General features: G+C 31.8%; 1 protein-coding gene and 1 long non-coding RNA gene across 2 annotated transcripts; one reads left to right on the plus strand and one right to left on the minus strand.

Moving 5' to 3' along the window:
- Window positions 1-747: 747 nt before the first annotated feature.
- LOC145595619 (uncharacterized) lies at window positions 748-5815 on the plus strand. Its single transcript, XR_014102981.1, has 2 exons — window positions 748-908; window positions 4883-5815. It is a non-coding gene; the product is annotated as an uncharacterized LOC145595619 (long non-coding RNA).
- Window positions 1060-9173, minus strand: LOC145595618 (hydroxyacylglutathione hydrolase cytoplasmic-like). The gene is made up of 7 exons (XM_081652036.1): window positions 9046-9173; window positions 8812-8934; window positions 7251-7412; window positions 6443-6521; window positions 5989-6102; window positions 4233-4409; window positions 1060-1324 (listed from the first exon to the last, which is right to left on the minus strand). Exons 1-7 carry the CDS (start codon window positions 9090-9092, stop codon window positions 1250-1252), a joined length of 777 nt encoding a protein of 258 aa, XP_081508162.1. The 5' UTR covers window positions 9093-9173; the 3' UTR covers window positions 1060-1249.
- Between the last annotated feature and the right edge of the window lie 7157 nt (window positions 9174-16330).

A 16330-nucleotide genomic window follows, 5' to 3' on the forward strand; every position in this document is an offset into this window, starting at 1 on the left:
TTGATTTGATTTTTGGCTAAGTCGGGCTGACAAGAGAGAAAAGTAGTGGAACCAAAGATGATAAACATGTAATGATGGAGCGAAAAAAACTATAATAATCATTCAAAGTTTAAATATATAATTCAAGTTTTATAGTTGAAGAGTGCAGAAAGTCAAACTATGCCAATTATTCTAGTAAGGGCATGTTCTCTTCAGCTTCTGTCCAGTTCAATTCCTAATATCCTCCTCTCATAAAATATTATATTCAGTTCAACTAAGCTCAGTTCAGTCAATCAAAATAGGCCCTAATTGAGTAATTGCATGTATTTTACCCAACCGAAGCAAACACCCCAACCCGAATGGAAAAAGGGCACAATTACCTACCCTAAAAGGAGTCCTAATTTATAAGTTGAAATAGACATGAGACAAAAGCGTCATGGTCCAGGGCATAAATATGGGGTGTCCTTATTAGTGTTCATGCTGTGGGACTTATCGGTTACACTTGTTCTAGCTGGAAATGGAACCTTGCTGTTCCCCATCAAGCCAACTAAAAGAATCAATGAAGGCTCGATTCCCTTTCAAAGTTAGTGCTTTGCACCCATTATTTGAACCATTGATTATTACTTCACTTTCACAACCATATGATATTTTGTATCCTATCCCACATTTTGTGTGCAAGTTGCAATCATGGGGAACATAGCTTGTCCTAAATAACAGTAGTCATACGGCTCACGTCTTTTACGAGCGATAAGCCTTTGATATTATATGATGAACCCCTTAATAATACATTGATAATAATTAGAACCACAATAATAATCAAGTAGTATATGTAGGTATGTAATCCTCGACCACGAACGGTGACGGCTCGAGAAAAGGAAAAGCAAGAAATAAAGGAGCAAAAAGAGCATTGTCTAGGGATCAAAGGCAAGGTATGTTCCATGGAATGTAAAGGGTAATGCATATTGCAATGAAACTCACATGGGGTTTACTTTATCATTGTTTTAAATGAATTGATTGTTGATTAAAGTGTCTGAAAATGGGGGGAAATGCTTTAGAACACACAAATACTAGCATCATCACTTGACAAAAACTAATGCAGTCTAATAAAGTGGTAAAACCATTTCTTAAGCTCTCCTTGAAAAGTACATTATTATTTCCAGAAAATTATGCAAAGTTGGATGCCATAGATTTATTAAAATGCTGACTCTGACTGAGAACGGCATCCATAAATTTACAAACTAGAATTACACACCCGTTGGTAAGCCCTCCGTTAGCCTCTCCAGTTATCTTTAAGTTTCCTTATTTCCCGAAGGGCTTCTACAGGGGAGTCGAGACCAAGTTTTTTCTGCAAAAAAATAAAATAAAATAAAAATAATATATGAGAGAAACAACAAGACACCTGAAAACATGATCAGTGTATTAGACTCTTAAGGTTGTTTGAGAAAGAACAGCTCAGTTCACTCTTTTTAATAAAAAATCTGGTATCAATTTCTCAAACTTTAGCTGTTCCAAACACAAAATCAGTATGGTATACAATCTATACATACATTTCGAGAAACCAAGCTAGCATAATTCAGTATATTATTAATTACACCAAAACTTACATTATATATTACACCCAAAAGTTCAAAATTCAAAATGATGATCACATTGTTTTCTCTTAATGATGTCAAACTCAACCTTTAATGCTCGTGTTCTTTTAAAATGACAAATATACATAAAAGTTTTCAGAAGTAGAAGTACTTTCTGATTATAATAGGGGAAATTTTCAAAACAATATGATTTCCTTTTGCATGTTGAGTTACTGAGTACTAATTAGATAATGTGTTTTTTTTTTTTTTATTATTTATTTTTATTTTTTATTTTTTATTTTTTTTATGTGTGGGTAGCTATTAAACAGAAATTTCACATTTGACAGTGCAAAATAATAACACATTCCCACTGGATCACTAAAATTTAAAAGATTTCAATGCAAACTAATAACAAGGCAAATATAATGCAAAAATTAAACATAGTTTAGGTCACTTGTAATTATCTAAGTTTCTTTGAATCTTCTACATCAGTAAAAAAATAACATTGCTGTTGTATTGTTTCATGCATTTCAGCAGTAAATAAATAAATAAATAAATAAAAATAAAGATTGGTGATACTTGTTTTTGAAATAGTAAAATATAAATTATTTAAATAAGTTGTTTTCCACAGCATGACCCAAACAAATGAAAACTATAATAGGGTACCTTTTTTTAAAAAAAAACATTGCCAAGTTGTGATAGATATATAAAGAGAGACCCAGCGAGTGATTTATATATATTTATTTTTAACAGAAAGAAAATGAATATTCTTGTAAAGACCTATAAAGTTTGTATAATATTGAGAAATACTTTATACACTCCCTCCCCATCTCAATTGATTGCCTTATTTTTCTGTTTTCTACATCTCAAATTACTTGTCCCATTCTTTTTTATGGAAAAGCTCTACTCTACTTCTTTTAATTAAGTTTGGTTCCACAATCCACACTAACACATTCATTTCTAAAATACTGTGCCTTCTACTCATGGAGCAAATAAATTGATATACTCCCTCCGTTTTTTTTTTATATGCATCACTTTGACAATTGCACTATTCACATACCATGATTGACTTAATCTTTTCACCTCTTACAAATGAATAAATGTTATTATATTATATATCATTAGATTCGTCATAATGTCTAGTTTCATAATATAATTTTGTTACAATTTTTACTAATACACAATTAAAGATATTTATGGTCAAAGTAGCGTCTCGGCAAATGTGTCGGTCAAACTGATGCATATAAAAAAAAACAGAGGGAGTACAAGAGTAATAAGTAACCTTTATTTTCATCTATACTCTCTCTGTTCCACAAAGAACTACTCACTTCTACTCCGTCTCTTCCATAAAGAACTATTCATTTTAATCCTATTTTGGCAGAGTATAATATATCTCATTCATACTTGGCCACTTGCATAAAATTGTGTCTACAGTGAGTAGTTCTTTGTGGAATGGAGGGAGTTTATTCAAAGATGATAACAATCTAACTCAACTATGAAATACAATGACAAGCACATAGAACCAAAGGTAGAAAAAAAAACAGTCATAGTCCTCTTAATTGACGGTAAAGGTTCTTAATCGAGCCTACAAATGAGCTCTAAACTTATCAAATATTCAATCGTGCAAAATACACAGCTTACTGCAAAGTATCTACTTTAGTAATGAAAGAGGGCAGTGAATTTGGTATATCGTTAACCCTTTTCTCTCAGTTTCTAATTAAGCATAATTAACAATACAATTCTTCCCATACTGATGTATTATACCCATTTTTTTTTTTTTTTAATCAAAACCCTCAAGGCCTCTCATCAGAATGTTTATACCAAACTACTTCCTCCGTTTTCCTAAGTGTTACTCACTTTTCGTTTTCATCCGTTTTTCTAAGTTCTACTCAATTTTACTTTATTCCTTTAATGGAAACCTTTTATTCATTTCTTATCATCCTACAACCCCACTTTGTGAACCCAGTTTAATTTAATAAATCCCTTACTCCCTATCGCTCTCCTCTTGAAAGCAAAACTACTCACATGCTGACATGCATGGTCCCCATTTTCACTTTTCCTTGGTATTCATTGCTACAAAACGGGGAGTTCTCCTTATGTCCCTATAGGGATATGGTTATATGCATACTTTCTTTGAAGTTCATACAAGAATGCTCTATTTCCTTGATAGCCATATGGCCCCATTAATCTCTCATTAACAATATGATCACATTAATCTCTCATTAACACCATGGTCCCAATGTTTTACCTTTTCACTGACTCCACTTGACTATATATTTAAGATCGTGTAAAATGTACTTGGAGCATACATTTAGGGAGTAAGAGAGTATTAAGAAAGAGATTGGAACTCTTCAGGAGCAATGAGCAAATTTCAAAGTTCATGCTAATGTGAGATGTGATTCTTGGTTGTACACTTATGGCTGGGTTCTTTAAGTTGGGGGTATATATGGGCAGCCAAGTTTACTCCATAATGAAATACGGACAAGGGGGGTTTTCTAGTAAAAAGAATGAATCTTGTATATCCTGTGTCAGACCATTTTACGCTAAAGAAAAAAAGGGGGGGTGTGTTCTGAAGAGAAATTTGACGATTTAGACACTTTTTCAGATAACATAAAAAACTCCAAACTCAACCCAGATAGCATAGATCACAAACTGAACAGAAATAATGTGCGACACAAATACCTGAATTTCAGATATATCAACCCGCATGAATGGGTTGGTTTCTAGCTCCTCTGCAATGGTTGATGGAATAGTAGGCAAGCCAGCATTTCGCTGGTTCTGAGCCCATGCCAATTTCTCTGCTATCTTTGCATTTTCGGGTTCAACTGTCAAAGCAAACTGAAGGTTCTTCACTGTGTACTGCAATTAGAAGAGAAAAAGTGAGCAATAACGACAATCACTTATCACAGAGAAAATGAGCAGCAGTTCAGTATACTTCTATGTCCTGCGTTATTGTAACACCATTGGCAACAAATAAGAGTAAAAGCCTTTCCTTAAAATATAAGTATCTTTCATTTTCAAACAACTAAAACAAAGACCTCCCCAATAAGCCCGGGCAACAAGGGAAGTAATCATCTTCTGGATTTGCAGTCCATTGGACACACTGGTGACTTAAAACAATGGAGTATAATTCTAAACAGAAGGGGAGGCATAGTGAATTATTTGTTTTTCTCTTAGTTGGGCAGAGACTCAAGGGAGACCCAATTTCCAACCTTTTTTATACCATGTTGAAAGGATTTGGATAGAGAAATGCAGGAACTGCTCATAGGCATTCCCCTTTCTTTTGCCATCCTCGTAACTTTGATTGACTAATACAGTCCTTATTTGTACAGGTTCACCTGGCAAAGAATTCAGTCAAGTGTAGCAATTGTAAAAGGCTTGCACAAGTCTAAAAAGACTAAAGTCAATATTGAAGCAAACAGGGATTACAGACTGCAGATAGCATGATTGAGGTTCTTGATGGCAGTGCAGGGGAAGAGACGTTTGGACAAGATTAACAAAATTATGGGGGAAAAAGCATCAATGCTGATGTAAAGTCTCATCAAGGCTAGATAATCAATCAACGGATTGGAGCTGAGGGATATAACCTTCAAGTTCTCAACTTCTCAGATAAATGATGTAGAGATGTCCCATTGCCTGATATATGACATTCTAACGAGTTCCAAAGGAAAACATAAGCAAAGGTAAACTGTAGCATTTGCCAACCAAAGGAGAAATTCTCCTCTATCATCAATGAACAAAATCCACATCCAACAATGATGTATTTACTTTTCAGCAACTATTTGCAACCACATGTTGACGATGTCCCTTACAGAATTACAAACACGAGGAAGTCAAGAAATTCCATTTGATGGATTTTGCACGCGCGCGCGCACACACACACATCCATGATTCTCAGGTGCCTAGTTCTATGGAGAAAGGAAGATACTGCAAATTATTTCGGTTGATGGTGGGCAGATTTAGATTGTTGTTCAAATTTTGCTAGGTGATAGAAAAATTTATTCAAGAATAGTCCTATTATTGTAAGCTTCAGGGCCAACGTAGCCACCAACAATCCAATATGTGGTCAGTTGAAAATTCAGGGGTAGGAAATTTCGGGTTTCTGTAAGGATTTTGGTGAGTCTAAACACAAGCAACAAAGATGAAACAAAGTGCTAATAGAATCAAGCAGCAGTGCTTGCCAGAAACTTGCAAGCCGATAATCCTAAGCTTTAATGTAGCTTACATTTCTTTTTCCATAGTTTACATTTATTTATTTGATAAAAGCTTGTTCCTTATTCCACATCAATAGTTTATGTAGGTCTATATAATGCAGTACTCAATGAGAAATTAAAATTGTGAGATCAGAAGCAATGGGACCTGCTTTTCTGAAATATAAGCTAAAATTCAGAGACAAATGAAATCAAACAGCTACAGAAGATCTTAGAAAATCATTCACCTCATGACCACAATAAACTCTAGTCGGCCTTGGCAAAGAACCCAATGTCACGCAGAGTGACTGATACATCTGCTCTGCTGTACCCTCAAAAAATTTGCCACAACCAGCAATAAACTGTCAACAAAAAACACATTTAAATATGAGACCATTAGCTATTATAAATTAATAAAGACATGAAGATAAATGGGCTTGGGCTTGATAGCTCTAATAAAGCATAAAATCAATAACTCGCAGTACTTGGCATATGTGACTACTAATTACTACTACTGTTGTTAAGATATATTCTTGTGTACTGTACAAATGAATCAATCTTTCTTTACTTGTCACAAAACCTATGAAGTAATTCTTTTTTTAATTTTAAAAAAAAAAAAAGGAACAGCAAAGCAATGAACTAAAAAAAAAAAAAAAAAAAAAGCAAGAGTAAGGCCTCCTGTCATACTACCCACAGTCATACCATAGTGTCTCCAGTGAAAACAGCAGGGCTCTCATCTTCTTTGCCAGTCACATAGTAACTTATATGACCTTTGGTGTGGCTGAGCAAGACAAAGATAAGCAAAACCGTTACACAACTGTATAGGAATGATATTCCAGTAATATCTCTTGCAGTCAAATTAAAATAACCAAAACCATTTCATACTTATAATCTCATGCAAGCAAAAAGGCTGGTGATGAGCCATCAACCTTCTTAGGGCGACTAGAAAGGATTGGATTCTAAAGTCAAAAGCAATAGGATGCAAATCGAAAGATAGCAAGTGTGACTCTATCCTAAAAAAGGAACAACTTCATCGCAAACAACCAACAACATAAATAATCAGTGAATGTAGATGAGGCAATTCAAAACATACTCTCTTATCCAGATTTAAACCTTCTATTTTAAACAACAGTCTTAGTAATAAAATTAAAGGATCAGAGATAATACGTACAATATAATAATGGTATCTTCATTTTCATTACGAATCCAATTGATAAAGAGTGTCAAGTTAAGAGTATGCATGAATCCTATGAATAAATTGTCAAGTTCAGAGGGGAAAAAACAACTGCCAGTAACAAACAATTATCATGATTATGGTAGAACCAGATGACTGTTTCCATACTTCCAAAGTCCATTTCCTCCACTTAGTGACAAAAATGTTGGCAGCTCAATTACAGGTGAGCCTTTAAACCAAGTCATAATAGATATGAATTCTTCCTGTAAGACACAACATACAAGAAAGTGCACTTAAGGCACAAATGACTACTGAGTTATGAGCAAACTCACTCACCAAGGTGTATGAAGAGACAAGATGTTGACTTCAGCTCCCAGCGAGACCTTATCACCATTGTCCAATTTATTAGTGCATCCTTTCACATTATCAATCGAACCACCATAAACCTTAATTCCAGGAACTAGCTCTCTTATCTTATCATTTCCACCAGCATGATCCCTGAAAAGCAGGAGTTTATATTCAATTAGGAAAGATATATAGTATCAAATTAAGGTACTAAAATTTCTTAATTATGTCCCAGAAGTAAGACAATAAATGTGTTCTCAAATGACATCAATGAACACAACATTATGGGTAGTGGTAGTCCATATAACAATACCATACAGATCCTTAATTAGTTATATAATTAATAGCATATAGACGTTGCTGTGTATTAGACAATACATCCTTTATGGCATGAAAGCATATTGGAAAAAGGGGGCACCTATGTCTCCCCGTAGATTGTTTTGGTAAACTAGGTAGGTAATAATTGTTGTGAAAACTGTAAAGGAGACAAATCAAAGTCCAAAGCAAATTCTTAATAAATTTCTATGCCAACAAGAAGTCTTCGGACTAGGTTCCCATCATGCACCCTAGAAAATACCTCTTATTCTCACACTTGATTCCCACTACACCCCCAAAGTTGCAATTTTGTGCGAAAATTACACTCTTGGCATGATGATACAAGATAGCCCCGTACTATCAAAAAGGATACTATGGCAATTAGACTCGAGAATAGATGTTGAATACCGTTGTGATTCCCACTATTTGACTCGCCTTGATTCTTTGTGTTGGGCCGACATTATAAACTATATAAACTACAATTTGAGCCCAAAGCCAAACAGTGCCACTCTAATCCAAACGGCTACAGAAAGAGAGAGAGAGAGAGATTGCCTATCCATTCATGTGTAAATAGCATATACCATACCACTCTTCTAAGCCTTTCTTCTCGGTCCTCCCACCCATTTTCTAGTCTTCATTAAAGATTCACCACATAAAGAATCAAATTGGAACGCCACGTTTTTTGTGTCAATGGTCAACACAACACAGTATAGCAACAGAAATGGCAGTGGAATAACAACTATAAAGCCAAAGGAAGAAATAACAATAGACTGATTAGCACCAGGCCACCAGCAATGTATTACCATGAATAATATCAGCATGCAAACACATAATAAAAATATATACAAATTTAAAATGCACAATGTTCCTTGATCTTTGTCTAATTTGAATAGCCCAAAGGTCATTACTTCTTAATCCTTGACTAAATAATTCAATAATCAATATCATTCCGAAAAACTTCGAAACAGGCAATTGTCCAAAACTTGATAAACAAATTTATCTTGTTTGTCATTCACAAAGGATTAGATTAACTTCAAATCACTCCAAACCAAATATTCTTTTAGGTATTCATATTCACAATCAACAATCATTTCAGTCATTTTTCAACATAAAACATACAAGAAAAAAAAAATTAATTGCAAAAATTAAGCTGTCAAAAACCCTAATTGAAACTGAATTGTTGAAGAAACATGAGTAAATTTTTTTTAAAAAAATCTAAAAATAAGAGGAAAAATACCAGTGATGATGAGTAGTGAGAACAAATTTGACATTGGCATCACTGTTGTTAGCAACTTCTAGAACCTTCTCTGGTTCAACTGGATCAACAACTGCAGCTTCCTTCGTCTGCTCATCAATAATCCTGCCGAAAATTAATAAAGAAAATTAAAATCCACAAATTAATTTTCCGTCAAACAGAATTCAATTAAAAATTGTAATCTACGAAACCCTAATTAAGGAAGAAGAAGATTACAAGTAAGAGTAATTGTCATCCAAACAAGGAATATGAAGGATTTTCATTGTTTGTTGTGATCAGAGGAGAGAGAAAATGGGTGTTGTAATAAGCGCCAACAAAGAGAGAAAAAGTGTCGTTAATCTTTCTTTTGTGAGAATCAACACAACAACAAATTGAATCACAAACTTTTAAATAAAACGGATGTTCTGTTAGTAAATTAATGAACATCCGTTATAAAGTGACAATAAAAGGCGCAAAAATTACATTAAAACGCACATAAGTTACTCTGACATATATAAAAGTTATTTATGCTTCATTGATAAATTTGACAAAAGTGATACTAAGGGCCTGTTCTGATTGACTGAAATCAACTGAACTGAACTGAACTGAACTGAACTGAACTAAGCTGAACTGAACTGAACTGAACTGAACTTATTAATTAGTGATTTTTAACTACGGATTAGTGGTCTTTGATTATATATTACTATACCTATGTGTATATACAAATGTACTATTTCATATGACATAATTATAAAATTTATAATATAATTATAAATTTATGGAAAATATATTAAAAACTTGAAACCTCTAAATATTTTAAACACATATACTATTTAATTTTAAAATAAAATAGTATTATGACAAAAGAACACAAAACACTTAAATGTAGCAGAAAAGCAGCTATGGATATTGTCCGACAAGAAATAACTGATCAGATATGGGAGTCAGTTCAGAGGAATGCCGAGGTAATGGAGGAGCTTGGTGGACAAGAAGAAGACGAAGAACTAACTGACTATGAAAATTAGTTTAAGTTGTGTAGTACTCTAATTTTCTCAATAAGATTAACAATAGAAATGTGTATCAAAAAAATAGAACCATTTGAACAATGAATTGTATCGATATTATTATTATTATTATTAATATTAATATTAATTATTGTTATTATTATTATTATAATTAATTATTGATTATTATTATTAGTATTATTGTTATTATTATTATTATTTATTCATGATTATTATTATTATTTATTGATAATAATAATAATAATTATTATTATTATTATTTGTTGCGTCGTTGTAATAAGAGCTTAAAAGAATGAAATTTGGCTTTATATCATTAGCAATATCATTAGACATAAGAGCTGAACTGAACTGAACTGAACTGAACTGAGCTGAACTGAACTGAACTGAACTGAACTGAACTGAATTTCCACGGAAGAGAACAGTTCAATTTCAACTGAACTGAACTGAAATGATATTGCTAATGATATTCAGTTCTCTTCCGATGAAATTCAATTCAGTTCAGTTCAGTTCAGTTCAGTTCAGTTCAGCTCTTATGTCTAATGATATTGCTAATGATATAAAGCCAAATTTCATTCTTTTAAGCTCTTATTACAACGACGCAACAAAAAATAATAATAATTATTATTATTATTATTATTATTATCAATAAATAACAATAATAATCATGAATAAATAATAATAATAATAATAATAATAATAATAACAATAATACTAATAATAATAATCAATAATTAATTATAATAAAAATAATAACAATAATTAATATTAATAATAATAATAATAATAATAATAATATCGATACAATTCATTGTTCAAATGGTTCTATTTTTTTGATACACATTTCTATTGTTAATCTTATTGAGAAAATTAGAGTACTACACAACTTAAACTAATTTTCATAGTCAGTTAGTTCTTCGTCTTCTTCTTGTCCACCAAGCTCCTCCATTACCTCGGCATTCCTCTGAACTGACTCCCATATCTGATCAGTTATTTCTTGTCGGACAATATCCATAGCTGCTTTTCTGCTACATGTAAGTGTTTTGTGTTCTTTTGTCATAATACTATTTTATTTTAAAATTAAATAGTATATGTGTTTAAAATATTTAGAGGTTTCAAGTTTTTAATATATTTTCCATAAATTTATAATTATATTATAAATTTTATAATTATGTCATATGAAATAGTACATTTGTATATACACATAGGTATAGTAATATATAATCAAAGACCACTAATCCGTAGTTAAAAATCACTAATTAATAAGTTCAGTTCAGTTTAGTTCAGTTCAGTTGATTTCAGTCAATCAGAACAGGCCCTAAATTTGACAAAAGTGACACTAAATTAGACAAAAGTGAACTCGATGTACAGTAAATTACTGAAAACCGGGTGTATACAAAAAAGATTGAAATTGAATTTGTTAGGTCGGTAAGTCGGTTGGTTGGATTGGATTGGATCGGATTGGATCATTTGAAGAGTTTGGATTCCGGCTCCGTTTGGTTTAATGTAAAATATTTTCAATAGAAAATTAGTTTTCACGGAAAATATATTTTTAAGGAAAAATATAATTGTAAATTAGTTTTTCTTTGTTTGGTTGCATACAAGAAAAGTTTTAGAAAAATAAAAAATAGGAGTGAAAATCTAACGATGAATGATAGGGAAGTAAAAAAGGAGGTAAGGAGGTGAGAGGAAAATGTGGCTTCCTTTGTTTTGGAAAGGAAAATGTTTTTCCATCTTTGAAGATGAAATTTTCCACCATTGGAAAAATTGTTTTCCACCCCTTAACAAACCAAACAAAGGAAAATGATTAAAAAAAAATGGAAAAATCATTTTCGATAAAAAACTTGTACATCAAACCAAACAGGGCCTTGGTTAATGAACCAATATGTTTTAAGTTGATCGAGTAAAGTGTGTTCATTATCTAAATATGGGTAATGATATATGTAGCCATTAATGGAATTAAGTTGCGAATTCATGACAAAATCACGTGTATATCGGTGTAATTAATGTTAATCTATTCTCAATATGCGTTAATGTATAAATTGATGCAGTAACGGAATAGCTCGAGGAAAGAGGGAGCTACGTGAGCAAGCCGAGTTTCAGGTCGTGCTTTGCTTTTCTGTAGGTCTTGCAATTAAGCATTGTGGGATATTTTTGTATGTCTATCATACCCATGTTATTTCATTATTAGGTTATTATGTGAATGAATTGAAAGAGAAATAACCTCTTAAAAAGTTATAACTAATTTAAGGCCCGGACGATTCCTCGGGTTTGCTTGAAGAAAATGAAATACCTTAAGCTTTAATAATATCTTGAAAAACATTATCTTAAGTTTTAAATAATAAAATATAAAGTACACTAGAAAAATATTTATGGGATAGAAAGAGAGATTTAGGGTCTATTCTCTTCAACTCATTTTCAGTTCAGTTAAGTTAAGTTAAGTTCAGTTCTTAATTCCCTCTCTCATAAAATATTCAGTTTAGTTCAACTCAGTTGAGTCAATCAAAACAGGCCCGTAGTAGTATATATATGTTTTACAATTAAGTAGGGAATTGCATATTACTCCCTCCGTCTCTTTATTAATGTCTACTTTCTCTTTATTATGTGAGTAATAAATGATAGAAAGTGGACATTAATAAAGAGACGGAGGGAGTAAATTTTTTTGTAAGGTAATCGCATAGTAATTTAAAAAACTTTTAGAATCCAAGTTAATGAAAAGTTACAGCTCGTAAATGTTAATTAAGTGATTGAATGACATTAATAAATAAAAAAAAAACAAATACGAGTACAATAGAGTATAAAAGAATTTATTTACGGGAAATCAATGTAAGAAGTGTGAGCTTTCAAAGTGTAATTGAAAGCTTGTAATCAACACCATCAACATTTTCTCTATAGTGGTTTGGTGTGTTTTCTCCTGGCACTTGCTTACTACAATAAAAAAATTTCCTCGTTTCATTACGTTCAATTCTTCGTTCGTTGTTGTTGATTATTGTAAACTTATTAGAACAAAGTTATATACCTATGAGGCTATGACCTATCATTAACACCTCATCCTTTATGTTTAAATTGAGTTTGGATAACTTGTTCTCAAATAACAAATTCCAACCAAACAAATACACTTTAACTTAAACTTAAACTTTAGCTTTTGCCTTTTATTAATAATGTAATTTATATCAGTTTTTTCTGCTAAAACCTTAATCCATTCACCTAATTTTTACTCAATTATAATTTTGATAATTTGTTTTAGAATTGCTTTTACTAAAAATACAATCATTACAATCAATTTATCTTAATTCTTATTCAATGTTCACTTATATAAGCAGCATTGAAGTCGACATCTCTAGAGAACCTTTGATAGATTGATCTCAATTATCGTTTCATTTTAATCTATCCCAATAAACCGCGGTAGCAATTTCTCCAAATTAGACGGTTCAACTTTTCTCCTTGTGACTTCAAATCTGAAGCTCTAGTTCCTCTTTCAAGGAACTTGACCTCGTTATATGCTCTATCCTCCTCTGGATCATCATAACGTACAACTTAATTCTTTGTCATCCACACAACTCAATAGAAAGTTAAGTCTTATGAAATTGCTTAAGTTTCATTAGTTATCATCAAAACTTTAGGGTAAACAATTATCCTCATTATTATAATTAACAAACAAGATTTCACAATCTCATCAATGAGATGTGAAAATTGAGTCAATTGGTTTAAGTAAGAAGCAGTTTGTCCATAAGAAATCATTTAATAAAAGATTAATTAAGGTTGGGTCAATTATAATTTATTGTCAATTATCTTAGAATTGAAAAAAAAAATATAATCCATATATTTCTTTTGGATGAGTCGGGTAAGATTGATTCCATTTCATGATTTTAATTTTTCCAATTTCAAATAACAAAATGGCCATTATTGAGTCACTAATTAAAGTTGATCAGCTTTGTAATGTCCACATACGATGGACGCTAGGAGGCTAACTTGGTGTCACGTGCTTACTACTCGGCCTAGTCATGCACTTTCTCCTTGGCACTACTCATTACAAACCCTTGTGTGAAGTGTTAACAAATGTACTTGCGATTCTTAGGGGGTGTTTGGTAGCGAATTAGTACATGTAAGGGAATGGAAATAAATTAGGAGGGGAAAGGGTAATATATAGTGTTACCCTTACTAAGTTGTTTGGTATTACTAAGGAAATGTAAACAATTATAACCATTCCCTTTCCTCTTGTTTGGCATAAATAACTTGGAAACAAATAGCTTTCCTTTTATTTTTTACTGTCTTGGCTAACTTTTGCTATACATTATACAATGTAGAGCAACACTAATTACCATAATATACATATACATATACATATACATATACATATACATATATATATATATATATATATATATATATATATATATATATAAACCGATTACCATAATATATCATATGCTAGATATAAGCAAAGTCACATAAATTATTGATTACAAAAGCATTGAAATTCTAGTATTTTCTCCAATAAAAAATAATAATAAAAAAAAAAAAACATTCAAAAACCATTGAAACATTTTGCCATTTTTGAAGAACGTTTTCCGGATTGCGTAGTGGAATCACTTGCGGAAGAATGAATCGTAGAAGCCTTCACTTTTGCCATTTTTGAAGGAGTTGAATGATCATCATCTATCTTCATGGGACGTATTCCGGATTGACTTGTAGAAGAATAAGTGTCCGAATGAGTAGAATTCACATCATCTTCTTCATCACTCTCGACATTCAATGGTTGCTTATCAATCTCTTGATCCATATCTTCTATAGCATCAACAAACGACTCACTTGCATGTCCGGTAGCTTTGTCTTTTGCGTATATCTCCGCAAGAGTTTCCTAGTGAGTGAATGGAATTCCAAGCACCCCTTAGCTTTCTTATGAGTCTACCATATAAGAGAATATATTCAATATAACAAGTCAAAACATGTAAAAGTACAACTGCTAGCATAAATATCAAAGAGATAGAACCAAGTAAACCAACATTCCAGGAATGGTTTATGTTCCAAGATGCAGCAAAAAAATCAAGTTTTAATTTAAGTCTAAAACATGAGACATTTGTATCTTATAGTTATAGTTCATGTATGACTGAAAAATGCATCAGAACAGAATATAATTTTTTTTAATCGCATAATATAATTATCTCATAATAGCTCACACAAGTTAAAGGTCAATTATTCTGATTACTTCGGTATCACTATATCAAGGCCTATCTACCTTATTCATCTCAGTTTGAGCACAAAAAAAAAAAAAAAAAAAAAAAAAAAAAAAAAAAAAACTACAACATACATGTCTTGAAACCAAAGTCAGGATAGAATGTACATTGAGCACATTCCACAGCAGCAATATGTACATCCACTAGCAGGTTTTAATATATTTTCCTCAATAAAAAGGCACTGTCTGATGGAAACTATGGGCAATTTCTAGTTTCTTTATTCCTGAGTTGTATACTAAAACAACTTACCAGGAACCTTTTTAAGGAACTACTGTAACTAAGAGAAAACAGATCACTTTCTGTGAATTCAAATAACAGAGAAAAGCCACCAAATAATTGAATAATATGTTAATGCACTTATATTTTGTAATGAGAAGCTATGATATTAGGACTTATTCATGTCAAGTACTCAACAGTCAATTCTTTAGATAGCAAGGATCTAGTGCACTTAAGTTTTTTTTTACATGAATAGGTATATTAAATTATTAATACTTCCCTACTCACAGATATAACAATGGAAAACATCAACATTCTTATGCTCATGTCTACGTAATATCTTTTATTATGTTTCTATAAAGTCTATAAAACCCTCTCAATACAACATTCGTAACAATTTTTTGTTTCTTTTCCTGACTTTTATTTGAACATCCCTTATTGTAATATATATATGCCACATCCAATACATCATCAAAATAATAATAACCATTGAAATAACGAGTTGTATTTGTTTTAGCTTTTTCCTCCTTATGGAACGCATAAGTCGAGGCATTATAGAAACCTTGAAAAATTAGTCCAAAAATGTACACTAGTATCGCGAACCATAATTTACCCATCGATCAAAAACCAGCAAAACAATAGCAATCGAGTTGAACCAAAATCTCGAAAGTACAATTACAAATCTCCTAGACTATAAATATGACAATACTATAGAGTAACAATCTTCAATCAGTCATGACAGTTAATCACAATTCACAAATACTTCCATTCAATTGCAAATTTGACCCAAGCTACAGTATCATTCCATCATGAACAACTTAATAATTCCATAGACTTATCTGTCTTAAAAAAGAAATTAGACCAATGCATAAAATATTTCCAATATTATCACATCATTCCAAGTTTAATTTGGCATATAATCCATATATATATTTCGGACGAGTCGGGTAAGATTGATTACATTTCATGATTTTAATTTATCCAATTTCAAATAACAAAATGGCCATTATTGAATCACTAATTAAAGTTGACCAACTTTGTAAGGTC

This window comes from Chenopodium album, chromosome 19 (assembly GCF_948465745.1).
Source record: "Chenopodium album chromosome 19, dcCheAlbu1.1, whole genome shotgun sequence".
NCBI classification, from domain to species: Eukaryota; Viridiplantae; Streptophyta; class Magnoliopsida; order Caryophyllales; family Amaranthaceae; genus Chenopodium; species Chenopodium album.

Coding starts and splice junctions, on each gene's coding strand:
- LOC145595618 (XM_081652036.1), bottom strand. CDS start 9,092: ATGAAAATCCTTCATATTCCTTGTTTGGATGACAATTACTCTTACTT. Junction 7,413..8,811: donor CTCACTACTCATCATCACTG/GTATTTTTCCTC, acceptor CCTGCTTTTCAG/GGATCATGCTGGTGGAAATG. Junction 4,410..5,988: donor GAGTTTATTGTGGTCATGAG/GTGAATGATTTT, acceptor TTCTAATTGCAG/TACACAGTGAAGAACCTTCA.